General features: G+C 38.2%; 1 protein-coding gene across 1 annotated transcript in view; it reads right to left on the minus strand.

Annotated features, from left to right (window-relative positions):
• The window catches only part of tenm1 (teneurin transmembrane protein 1), a 214180-nt gene that overhangs the window by 61883 nt on the left and 138291 nt on the right, over positions 1-14006 (minus strand). The window contains exons 13-14 of the mRNA XM_052458010.1: positions 13955-13981; positions 3418-3564 (exon numbers count right to left, since the gene is read on the minus strand). Of these exons, the coding sequence (XP_052313970.1) occupies positions 3418-3564; positions 13955-13981 (174 nt within the window). The remainder of the gene's footprint in view (positions 1-3417; positions 3565-13954; positions 13982-14006) is intronic.

The following is a 14006-nucleotide window of genomic DNA, read 5'->3' on the forward strand; positions in this document are numbered from 1 at the left end:
AGAGGCCCGAGAGGGAGTATACATGACAATAGCCAATAAAATTGCGTATGTAACTAAAAAATGTGCCTACATGTCGAAGTGTAGGTGATATTATGCTACTGGCTACAGCCTCATGTCCAGACCGATGCTGACATGAGGGAGTCGCCTGAAAATGTAGCCAAACTTCAATGAGACTTTTAATTACATACTCTATATATAGGCTAAACGCCAGTCATGTTTGAGTTAAAGTTAAAGTTAAAGTAGCATCATTATTAATGTCTAAATGCTTGATTCTGTCGACATACTTGAGGCATGTTCATTCAGATAGGAGAGAAAGGTCAGTACCTGCTGAGCACTGCAACATCACCCGCCTTGCAATCTGAGCAGAGGCAGTCAACATCTTGAAACTATTTAACCATAAATGTAATTGTTTATTAAAACCTGGAAGTTTTTGTCATTTTATGAGGCATGTCTCACCATGTTCTGACCATAATGTTAAGGGGATTATTAGCAACTGTAATGTTGTCAACTTTCTTTCATTGCCGAGCAGCAAAATACATAATCCTAGTCATATTAACAACCCATGCTAGTTGTTGCGTCTTTAGATATTCCCTCCTTCTACATTTCTGAATTATTATTTTCATCTCAGTCATATGAAACCGCTAACATTTGGCTGTGCACTTTTGAAGGAAGGACAAGCAGACCAAGATAATTGATAATCTTTTCTACTATGGGGGATAGTAGATTGACATAGGCTAGTGATTTTGCTGTTTGTTAGACCTACTCATCTTGTTGGCTGATGAAAAGTAAATGTGGACAGTTCTTCAAACATCTTCAATATGAAAGCCACAACATTCCCTATGTGTCAGTCTTCACTTAGCCTACTTCGGAGCTGCGATGCCTGTGAGAAGGATGCGATCACGTGACGGTATCTGAGATATCTGAGAGAGCCAAGTGAGTGAGAGGTGATTCGGAGCATGGCGATTGGCAGCAGGGAGAAGGGAATTGTAATGATTATATTCAGCCCAAGGGCACAATGGCCACAAGGCATGGATTTATTTAGGGGGCATTACAGCCACACAAGGGGGAAGCGACAGTCATGGCCCCTGGGAAATTCGAGGCCTGGTGCTCAGCCATAACCAATACTTAGATAATCAACAAATAAACAATGCAATGAAATAATGAAGAAAACATTTATTTGGGGGAGAATTGCTGTCCATGTTCTGGATCTATTGTTGTATAATTAATGTACTCCACAGCTGCAAAAGTAAAACAAAGCATAGTGCATCAGCAGTGCACAGCCACCATGTTCATAATGAAGGCTGGATGTTCATTTGTGGTTATAGCAACTCATTTACAGCTGGTTGGAAAAGTCATTATCTTTTCTCTTAATCACTGCTCTTTTTCAGGTGATCATTTGCCATTTAGTTTTTTCAAACAATGCCTCCAATGAGGCCTCATTTGGAATATAAATGGCATTTCTAATGGAGTTGAGATGAGATGAAAATAGGAATATGTTCTGGGGTTGTGATGTATATATATTGGCTTGAGAAAGTAATTGGCATGGGGTGATTATTTCCTCCTCCTTTGTTGGAGTGTCGGGCCAATTTGAGCCTCCTACAATTTCCCTCTACATCAAAGGAGGGCCAAAATGAATGTACATCATCCAAGATTCCCATCAGTCATAAGAACTCATACACAATGCGGAGGTATCATCTTTGAAGGGAGGGTCATAGCTGCCATGAATAGCACTCAATTAGGTTGTAGAATGACAGAGTGAACGTTTACTGCCCAGGCTGCCGAACATCACTGAACTGAACGTGATTTTATTTTCTATTGTATTGGGTGAGGAAAGAAAATACAGTGCATGATTTAGGATCAACACAAACAAAAAAAAGATACACTAACATCACGCTGCACATGCCTGCCTTATCACACGCACAGGCACACACAGGGGAACGCACACTAACACGGCTAAAGAAACTGTGAAAATGAGGAAAGAATGAAGACTTGATAAAGTGAAGAAGCATGTTTTGCTTCAATCTAGAAGCTTCCTAGGATCTGACTTAACACTGTCAAGGTAAGAGGTAATGGTAAAAGCAGCCAGAGCCGGGAAACCCTGAGGAGTGGGTGAGGTAAAAGAATTCACGCTCAAATCCACATCTCCCTGTTTTTCAGACACTAGCTAGACTGTAGAGACTGTGCACAATATTATGCTCTTACCTTCTCTGACACTTTGGCTACTGGCAGCCCAATTCTGATCTTTTTTCCACGAATTGCTCTTTTGACCAATCACATCAGCTCTTTTCACATCTAATATTTTTTTCAGAGCTGATCTGATTGTTGAAAAGAACAATTACTTGAAAAAAGATCAGAATTGGGCTGCCTGTGTAAACGCAGCCTCCTGTCTGCATGTTTAAAGGAACTAGATGCAGTCTAATGTAGCTAATTTACACCTTATATAAAGATGTACACTTTAATTAAACATCTGACCCATGTAGTGGAATTGGATGAGACATAGTGCTCAAACAGAATCAGTATATTTTGGAGCCTGTCACTTTAAATGATCTCATAATGACTCTTCGTTTATACATATTACACCTCATGTTGTATCATCATAAACTCATAAGAAAAAGGAGTTCACGCTCCAACCACATCCCTGTTTCCAGATGGTAGCTTGACTGTACAGCAACTGTATTATGCTTTTATCTCCTTTGCCACATACAAAAGAACTAGCTGCAGTCTAGTGTAGCCAATGTACACCTCATATACAGAGGGACATTTCTATTAAGAAGCTGACTCATGCACTCAATGAGACGTGGTGCCTAAACAGAAGCAGTATGTTTTGTAACCTGTCAATCACAATTTGTATTTTTTTACCAAACTACAGTAATTACTACATTACGCAACCATGTTTTACACTTCATATTACATAATTGTAAACTTGACTTTCTCTTTTTTTTAAACTTTGAAACAACAATAACATGTCATGTAAGTCAGTGAACAACTAGGTTACACCTTGGTTTTTACAAATGGCCTTTTTCTCCATCTTTTACGTTTCCCTCAAAGACACGGGCATTGAACCCGAGCTCCAAAGCCTCATATCTGGTTCCCTGTTCACTGCAACACTAGGGGCTATGCTCAAGAATTAATCCTCAGAGGAGCAAAGCAACAGGCAGCACATCATCAGCAAATTACTGAGAGAAAACCTAGAGGTCCCCTTGGTCTGAGAGCCATGGCAACTATTGTAGCGAGAATCTAACAAAAGGAAAACAAAAAGGAAAATGAAAAGGAAAATGAAAAGGCTCGTAGGCTCAGATGGAAGGAAGGAGAAGTGGAGTCCTAAATATTTCCTCATCCTGACCTTCACCGGCACTGGAGGTCAAGTCATTAATCATTATTGAGTCACAGACAGGCCACCATCCACAGGGACCTTACCTCTGTCGTTGTCAGTGTTGTCATCACACTCTGTCTCCATGACGACATTGCATCCCATGCCGCTCCAGCCCGCCTGGCACACACAGTGCCACCCGCTCTGTTCCAGGGTGCAGCGACCGTGGCCATTGCACAGGCCTGGACAGCCGTCTGGATGGAGAAAGGGAGAGAAGACAGACAGTCTGTGGATCAAAACACTGCCAGAAACAACGGGTCATTCCTCATGATTAAGGAGATGGGGACAGATGCTGCTCTCTGTTAATTTACATAAAATCCAGATGTCTGGCCATTCGAGAGCATTTGCTACATACACTCCCCTACGTATTTATTTTGACAGTGGAGCTAAAACTTTTAATTTGTCTCTACTCTCCAGAATTTTGGATTTGAGATCAAATGTTTTATGAGGCGACAGTACAGAATGTCACCTTTTATTTGAGGGTATTTTCATAAATATCTGTTTTATCGTTTAGAAATACATGCACTTTACGTATTCAGTCCCTCAATTTGAAGGTGTCAAGTATTTGGACAAATTAACTTGTGACTCAAACGTGTGACTCTACAAACCTTTTGCATGCATTTGCAGTTTGTTTTGATTGTGTTTCATATTATGTAGTGCCCAATAAAAATCTACAGTAAATAACGTGTGGTGTCACTTTATTGTGAATAAGAATAGAAGTGTTTCTGAACACTACATACCATGATTACGGATAATCATGAATGAATTGTGAATAATGATGAGTTAGAAAGTTATAGATCCTCAACCCAGTGAATCCCACCGTTGTGCTGGTGTGATTTTGAACTTCTAACCCCTCTTAAACATTGTGTGTTTGAGCTACTGACTTCTGGTTACACCCGTAGATTTTAATATTTATTCTGCATACGTTGGTACCAACCATTCGTCTGTGTGATTAACGGGGGCTGAGCTAGGGTGGTGGAGGGAGGATCCCGAAGGGGCCTGGGCTGTCTTTCTTTTCAAAAAAACGTTTGTAGAGTCAGAATGGTTTGAGATTCAAACTTTAAAAATATATCTATGACAAGCTGAGACTCTCAAGTCTTTTGGTGGGGGGGGTTAGGTCAGCTTAAATATTGCCGATAGATTGTAGCCTCCATCAATGTAATTGTCTGCATCACTAACAAATTAGTGAACAACAACGCTTAGGCTTCTACTTCCAGCTTATACATGCTATATACATTTTATGGGCACAGTCTATTTTACAATAGTTATATTTTGTATGTTTTTACTCATGTCCTTCCACTAACCTCAACCTCCCATCTCTTTCTTTGACAAAAGTTCTGAACCTATATACTTTTTACAGACAATGTATGTTTTCCAGTTATCTTGTTATTATTAGCTGTTATTACTCCCAACCTTCAGCTCCATTCAAACCCTCCCATCTATCTCTTAACACCATCGATATTGGATTTCTATTTGCCATATAGTTTTCAACTGTGCTGTGATGATTCACAAAAGTTCTGAACCTTTCTATTCTTATCATTTCTACAGATTGTAAATTAAAAATAAACATTTTTGCTAAAAGAATCATTATATTATTGATCGATTGACTATGACTTTTCAGATCACCCAGCAGTTCTATCTGCAGAGTTAGCTCCAGATAAATGTTGCAATTCTTCAGCCATTCCTGAACCTGTGACGAAAAACAAGCTACATAATGCGCAGTACCAAAACAAATTATCTAATGATTCTGTTTCTTTGCAGCAAAATCTGCAGAGCTGGGAAGGTTGTATCCCCCATATATATATAACATTCTATTGGTTCGAATCTGGCGTTGTTTTGAAGCCTTTAGTGACAGGTCTAAATCTTTAATATTTCATCATTTCTGCCCTCCGAATTCATATTTATTTTATAAATAGGCTTGTTTAATTTTGTCCGGCTTGCCGTTCCAAATAAAATGGAATATTTTTTTCTCATATAACTTAAATGACTGTTAGCTAGGTATAGGCAAGACCATAAGCAAATAGGTAAACTGGAATAAGATTAAAGAGTTAATCAGGGTTATTTTTCTACAAATAGACAGGCATTTTTCTTTCCATGGTAGCAGGATCTTATCTATTTTTACTAACTTTCTATAAAAATGTTTTGGAGTGAGATCATTTATTTATTTTGGGATATGTATACCGAGTATCTCCACATAACCATCAGACCATTTTATTGGTAAACTACACGGTAGTGTAAAAGTTCCAATGATCCAATATGCAATATAGTACATTTATCATCATTTGGTTGTAATCCAGAGAGTTTAGAAAAAGTATCTAGATATTTTATGAGACTGTTCAGGGATCTAAATTGTGGATTTAAAATAAAACATGAATCATCAGCGTACAATGACATCTTGGTTTTTAAGCCCTGGATTTCTAACCCCTTGATATTATTGTTGGACCCCTTGATATTATTGTTGGACCCCTTGATATTATTGTTGGACCCCTTGATATTATTGTTGGACCCCTTGATATTATTGTTGGACCCCTTGATATTATTGTTGGATCTGATTTTAATAGATAACATTTCGATGGCCGTAATAAATAGATATGCCGAAAGTGTACAACCTTGTTTTACTCCTCTTGACAACTTTCTGAGTAGCAATTATTTCATATTTTACACCTACAGTAGGGTTACTATACATGACTTTAACCCATTTTATAAGAGATTCTCCAAATGTTCCAGGCATTTATATATAAACTCCAGTCGTACTTTATCAAAAGCCTTTTCAAAGTCAGATACTGTATGAATAGCAGGATTCTTCATAGTGTTCTATTGTTTCCGGTACTTGTCTAATATTATCTCCAAAGTATCGTCCATGTAAAAAACCTGTCTGATTAGAATGAATAATATCCGACAATACTGTACCTTTTAAATTCTATGCGCTATACACTTGCTAGAATTTTTACATCACAACACTGTAAGGGGCCTCCAATATTTACCAATATCCTGTTTCAGTAATAATGAAATCAGACCTTGTTGTTGAGTGTCTGATAATCTACCATTTACATAGGAGTGGATAAAACATGCTAATAACGGTCCTCTGAGTATATCTAAACAAGTTTGGTAAATCGTAACTGGTATGCCATCCAGCCCTGGAATTTACCCAGACTTAAAGGCTTTAATTAAATCAAGAAGTACCTCCTCTGTAATTTCGCCTTCACATGAGTCTTTCTGTACAGCTGTTTGTTTTACATTATTAATCAAAAAATCCATACAATTAGCTTCGGTTAGAGGAGATGGAGGAGACAGAAACAAAAACATATTCTTAAAGTACTTTGCTTCCTCTTTCAAAATATAATTTGGTGAATCATGGGTGACTCCATTTGTAACAAGTTTCAGTAAATTATTTTTGGTAGCATTTCTGTGTTGAAGATTAAAAAATTAGCTTGGGTTATTTTTTATAATATATTACACTTGATCTTTCTTGAATAAGTTCCTCCATTTTTGTTTTTCTTCTAACTTATTCTGAGCCTCTAAGGTACAGTTTTATTGCTATCTATCTGTTCTGTCAGACCTTCTATTTCCTTTGTTAATATGGATTATTTGAACCTAAATTGCTTTTGTTTTAGAGATGAGTACTGAATTGCATGGCCTCTAAAGGCACATTAAGTGTCCCATACAGTAAGGGGATCTGTTGTACCTATGTTATGTCGGAAAAATTCAATTATAAATACCTCTGTCCTAGTTAAAAACAAGTTATCATCCAATAGGCTTTGATTAAATTCAGTTAGAGTAATGTATATGCCAATTATCTGATGGTCCGACCGCATTCTGTCACCTATCAACACTTTTTAAACTTTTGGTGCCAACGAGAATGCCACAAGAAAGTAGTCAAGACGACTAGCTTGATTGATCCTCCACTAGGTCAGGATATTTAAGCCTCCATATATCCACTAGTTCCAATATATCCATGACATTCGCGATTTCCTTAAGAGCGTGAGGGTGATAGTTTGTAGTGTGATTTCCTTTACAGTCCATTGAGGTATTTAAAACAGTATTATAATCTCCCACCATAATAATAGAGTCTTTTATTACTTGTAGAGTTGATAATTCAGTATATGTATTTTCAAAGAAATGTGGATCATCATTATTGGTCTGTAAAGGTTAATGAGCCATATCCAATAACATATTTAATATAATCCATCTACCTTGAGGATCTGTTTGTAAAATTTGCACATTAGGATCAAAATGACTGTTAATTAATATCATCACCCCTTTTTGTTTCTTTGCCCATGGGAGAAGCAAATTTCGCCCGCCCAATTTCGACCCCCCCCTCCTTTTTTCGCACAACTTACATTTACATTACATTTAAGTCATTTAGCAGACGCTCTGAGTTTCCTGTAAACAATAGATATTATAATCCTTCTCTTTAAGCCAGGTCAATATTGTTAATCTTTTCTTATTATCTGCTAAACCATTACAAACTGGTTATACTTATTTCACCAATTATCATAATGAGATACACGTTTCAAATCTATTTACATAATATAAAGTACCAGTCAAAAGTTTGGACACATCTACTCATTCAAGGGGTTTTCTTTATTTGTACAATTTTCTATGTTGTAGAATAAATAACACATACGGAATCATGTAGTAACCAAAATATTTTATATTTGAGATTCTTCAAAGTAGCCACCTTTTGCCTTGATGACAGCTTTGCACACTCTTGGCATTCTCTCAGCCAGCTTCACCTGGAATGCTTTTCTAACAGTCTTGAAGGAGTCCCCACATATTCTGAGCACTTATTGGCTGCTTTTCATTCACTCTGCGGTCCAACTCATCCCAAACCTACTCAATTGGGTTGAGGTCGGGTGATTGTGGAGGCCAGGTCATCTGATGCAGCACCCAATCACTCTCCTTCTTGGTCAAATAGCCCTTACACACCCTGAAGGTGTGTTGGGTCATTGTCCTTTGGAAAACAAATGATAGTCCCACTAAGCGCAAACCAGATGGGATGGTGTATCATGATGGTAGCCATTCTAAATAAATCACAGACAGTGTCACTAGCAATGCACCTCCACACCATCACACCTCCTCCTCCATGCTTCACGGTGGGAACCACATATGCAGAGATAATCTATTCACCTACTCTGCATCTCACAAAGACACAGAGATTGGAACCAAAAATAAAAAATTTGGACTCATCAGGCCAAAGACAGATTTCCACCAGTCTAATGTCCATTGCTCATGTTTCTTGGCCCAAGCAAATCGCTTCATCTTATTGGTGTCCTTTAGTAGGGGTTTCTTTGCAGCAATTTGACCATGAAGGCCTGATTCATTAACAGTTAATGTTGTGATGTGTCTGTTACTTGAACTCTGTGAAGCATTTATTTGGGCTGTAATTTCTGAGGCTGGTAACTCTAATGAACTTATCCTCTGCAGGGGAGGTAACTCTGGGTCTTCCTTTCCTGTGGCAATCATCATGAGAGACAGTTTCATCATACAGCTTGATGGTTTTTGCGACTGCATTTGAAAAAACGTTCAAAGTTTTTGAAATTTTCCGGATTGACTGACCTTCATGTCTTAAAGTAATGATAGACTGTTGTTTCTCTTTGGTTATTTGAGGTGTTCTTGCCATAATATGGACTTGGTATTTTACCAAATAGGGCTATCTTCTGTATACCACCCCTACCTTGTCACAACACAACTAACTGATTGGCTCCAACACGTCGAACACACAAACTGTGTCATTGCATCACTGCTGCATAACATTTTGCGCAGCTAGGCAACTATACTGATGCAGGTATCTTTTGCAGATGGTTGCATGCGGTTGGACACATGGAGGAGATTATCATTTTCACAGTATCCTCAAAACCATGTCTTTTTGACACAACTGCTGACAGCTACAGGGACATGAATAGAAAAAAATGCTGCTTGGGGACAAGTGTCCACAATAGTAGGATTGCCAGGTCAGTTTAGTAGTGAGCTTGTGCTAGACGTGGCTAGTGAGCTAGCTAGCTAACCTAGCTTGCTAACCTAGCCAATGAGCTGTGTGTGTGTGTGTGTGTGTGTGTGTGTGTGTGTGTGTGTGTGTGTGTGTGTGTGTGTGTGTGTGTGTGTGTGTGTGTGTGTGTGTGTGTGTGTGTGTGTGTGTGTGTGTGTGTGTGTGAAAAAAAAAATAATATAAATGATGCTAGTTTACTACCCCTGATAACTTGCCCAAATAATCATGTTTGAAAGAGTGTGAGTGTGTATGTCAGATGAATAGTAATAGAAATGGTAGATACTACTGTACCCCAGGAGATCTGCATGGAGGAATGTGCCAAAATACCAGCAACAGTGTGTGAAAACCTTGTGAAGACTTACAGAAAACGTTTGACCTCTGTCATTGCCAACAAAGGGTATATAACAAAGTATTGAGATAAACTTTTGTTATTGACCAAATACTTATTTTCCACCATAATTTGCAAATAAATTCATAAAAAATCCTACAATGTGATTTTCTGGATCTGTTTTCTCATTTTGTCTGTCATCGTTGAAGTGTACCTATGATGAAAATTACAGGCCTCTCTCATCTTTTTAAGTGGGAGAACTTGCACAATTGGTGGCTGACTAAATACTTTTTTTGCCCCACTGTATGTATTTAATTTAAAACCACTTGAAAAACAGGGTGTTGAAACTTTTTGTGAAGTTATGTTCCATCGACTGGTCCATGACATCCAGGGGCCATTTGTTTGTTTAGCTGTGTTATGGCTACACATTATTATTTTTTTTTTCAGAGACAGAGACACACACACACACACCTCTCCTCCACTCCTCTCTGTACCTCAGATCTCCAAGCGCCCTGCCCTCTCTCTCTTTATTGCCGTGTCTGAAGTTCTCCAACTACGTCTAGGCTTTATAAGTAGTCCCTGTGTCTGTCTGCAATTGTGCCAAAAATACATGCTCTTGTTGTTCTCTTACAGATTACAGGTTACACATTCATTTTCTTATTTTTACACGCACGTACACACACACAGCTCTTTCAATTATTGTTTTATTTTTTTTACATTTTTACAACACACATACCTGTCATGTTCTTTCCTGTACTTGAATACTTATTCAATTATAATGTTTTCATAGTCAGTTGTTTCATTTGTTTATTAATATTTCATTTAGACTTAATCTGCGTATTTCTTCCCTAAAACAAGATGAAAGTAAAAACACATTCTCTTCCTAATTCGTTTCTTTTCCACCTGTATTTTGTCAGGCCAGTGAATATGGCGGTAAACTGTACTATTTGTATGAACCCTAGGTTACCTAGGTTACCCTTTCCCTTTGTTATCATACTAACTGTATGTCGTATAACTTTAATTAGTGCTCCTGCTCACCTGATGTACCATGCCAGGTGTGTATAATACTGATGTTAATGGGAGAGGGAAGGGGTTAAGGTATGGTCTTTACTCCCAAATTTCACTTAAATTTAACTTCCAAATGAAGAGAGACAACGATACATAAAATAATCTGGGGGAAAAAATGCTATTTTATGGACAATGGTGGATGGTTCTTAAAATAACCTTGGTGTTAGGAGGCTCTTAAAAGAGCTGCTGACATGGGACTTCACCTGCTGGCGATGAGAAGAAAGTGGTCAGCTTCTCCCTCACCTGGAGTGCCTGTCTGGGGGCGTTGTTGGCACCTGCCCTGGTGGCATCAGGTAGGTGACCAATTGGCGTTCCCATCTCCACCCGGAGCGGCTCCTGGAATGACCTCCGCAGGTACTTGTGTAGAACACATGTGGCCTTCACGCAGGCATCGACATTTGAGGGGCTGAGACCAGGCTTCAGTCCAGACAAAAGTAACTTCGGAATTCCTCTCCAAACAGTCAAAGGTCTTGAATGAGATGGTGGAACTCCCCTGCCTGCTTTCGGGACTCTAACCATCTCTGGACCCACACAGACCAGTGCTTTCGGGGGGGCTGGTCCCGGCCCAACAGCGCGATCAAGACCACCTTCCTCAACGTTGGTCTCATTGTTGAGAGAGCCTACTCTGCTATCTTGACTATTTATTATTGCATTTTGCAAAATTATGTTATATGCTCTCACAATTCATTTGTGGATGTCTTCGAATAAATAATATACTTGGTAAATAAATGAATACATTTTTTAAAATAAATTCTTCAGTCAAACTGTTTTTATTATGTTATCCCACATTTTTTTTTACTGGATATGTGTGCAACATTCACATTTTGCTACTTTCTGAATGTACTTCTGGTTTATCAAAACGCAATGACGCAGTCGGTGTGTTCGAAGCGTAAAACATTACAAAGGAAAGAAATCCCACAAATTAACTTTGAACAAGGCAAACCTGTTAATTGAAATGCATTACAGGTGACTACCTCATAAAGCTGGTTGAGGGAATGCCAAGAGTGTCCAAACCTGTCATCAATACAAAGGATGGCTACTTTGAAGAATCTACATTTTTAAAATTTGTTTCACACTTTTTTGCTTTCTACATGATTCCATAGGTGTTATTTCATAGTTTTGATGTATTTACTATTAAAAATAAAGAAAAACCCTTGAATGAGTAGCTGTGTCCAAACTTTTGACTGCTACTGCATGTTTGGAAATGTACCATTAAAAAATACTGACATTGACCAAAATTGGCCAAAATTGGGAGATTTGATTAACCATTGTCAAGTCCTAGGTGATGGAGATCAGATACACCCCCTTCCCTTGAAACACACTCACACTGTTCCCCCGTTGTGACCATTTCCCCAAGCATGTCTGTGCCACCATGGTCAAAATAATATGCCCCCTGTTGTCCGAGTGTGACCCCTCCCCATTGGTTACTGCAGCCAGTGTAACCAGCACAGCAACTGCCAGGGTGGGGGTACCCTACCGGAATCACCACCAGCTAGGTACAAGGTCGTCAAGGTTCTCATTAGTAGCTTTGATAATTTCCTTGTATATTATGCTCTCCCATCAGGGGGCTCTGGCTTTGTAGGACCAACCCTGCCAGGCAGGCTTAAAATCTTGAGGGCTCTGTGCTGCTCCAGTAGGTCGTTGTCCACATTCCTTTTTCTGTTTTGGCTGCATATAGGCAACTTACAGTAAGCCCATAAAACAGATAAGGACTTCTCTTTAGTGTATGGGTCGCTCAGGTGAGTGTCTAGGGTATAGGGTTGGGGACAGGACAATAAACAAATAAATACATCAGATGCCGTCTTATCCATTTCTAAAATAGTTAAATAATTATTTTACAACATTCCCTATCTTGAATGCTATAGAGTAGTTGTAGTTTATTTAACAATTGTTTAATTTGATTGCTTTTCTACTTTAAAAAACAAATATTATTTCAATCCCTACTATGGCTAGCAATATACAGTTTATCGTCTACGAGAGCTACATGCTGCCCTTTTAATCTATTCTCCTTGAAGATTGGGTACAGAACTTTGAGCCGAGTTGTTAGAAGGTAAGGGGTTAATTTACGTAGAAGATCATAGAAAGTCCCAGGACAAGGTGTCTATAATACTGTAATAAGCTCACATAGTTGCTGTCACAAATTCCACACAGTTGTCATTGACTAGTTGGATATTCATTTCCCACTAAGCAAACCATTTCTGTTTTTACAGCATTCATATCAATTCATTTTTATCATGTTTTTGCTCTGGCAGACTTTTTTTGTTGTCAATAAAACTAATGAATGCAACTGTTTATGTCAAATTGTCCTAAAAATAAAATGGTTAAACACTTCATTGTGAGCCTAAATATAAAGGCTGGACATGCAGATAAATAAAAGTCAGATAAATGAAAATACAATTTTTGCTGGTGTCTCGAGACTACTAGGGTTAAAGATCAAGCCACCAAAACATGCTAACCTCTCACTATTACCAGTAACAAGGGAGGTTAGCATTTTTGGGGGGTATGATATTTATGCCTCTAACTTTCTAACTCATCATTATTCACAATTCATTCACGAATATCCGTAATCATAGTAGCATCCACATTAATGAAGTGTTCAGAAACATATTATATTCTTATTTACAATAAAAGTGACCCTAAAATGGAACCACACAGTATTTACCATTAATTTCTAATCTAAAACACAACCCAAACTGCAAATGCATGAAAGAACTGTGTAATCACAAGCTTGACGTAGTCATGGCATGCTAGGAATATGGGACCAAATACTAAACGTCTTAGTAAATTTATACACTATAAGTGAATTTGTCCTAATAGTTATGGCATCATTAAATGGGGGGACTACATACATAAAGTGCTTTAATTTATAAACGGTAAAATAGATATTCTCAAAATACCCTCAAATAAAAGGTTACATTCTGTACATTTGACCTTAAACACAAAATTCTGGAGTATAGAGCCAAATTAAAAGTTTTAACTTCACTGTCCAAGTAAATACATAGGGGAGTGTATTTTGTTATATTCTATCTTACATAAATTGAATATAGTGAATGTTCTGCCATTGCTTTGGGCATCGTACTTTCTCCTTAGAATTAATTAACATCTCAATAAATGTGCTTTGGTGGTAGTGCAGGGATACCTTTTAAAACCCCTGCTGCTATGAAACAATTCAATCCTAAAGAATGAGAGCGCATCTTACCTTTAACAACGAGATCCAGGTAATACGCTATATACCACATGAAGATAAAAGG

The sequence above is a fragment of the Oncorhynchus keta genome, chromosome 12 (assembly GCF_023373465.1).
Source record: "Oncorhynchus keta strain PuntledgeMale-10-30-2019 chromosome 12, Oket_V2, whole genome shotgun sequence".
Lineage (NCBI taxonomy): Eukaryota > Metazoa > Chordata > Actinopteri > Salmoniformes > Salmonidae > Oncorhynchus > Oncorhynchus keta.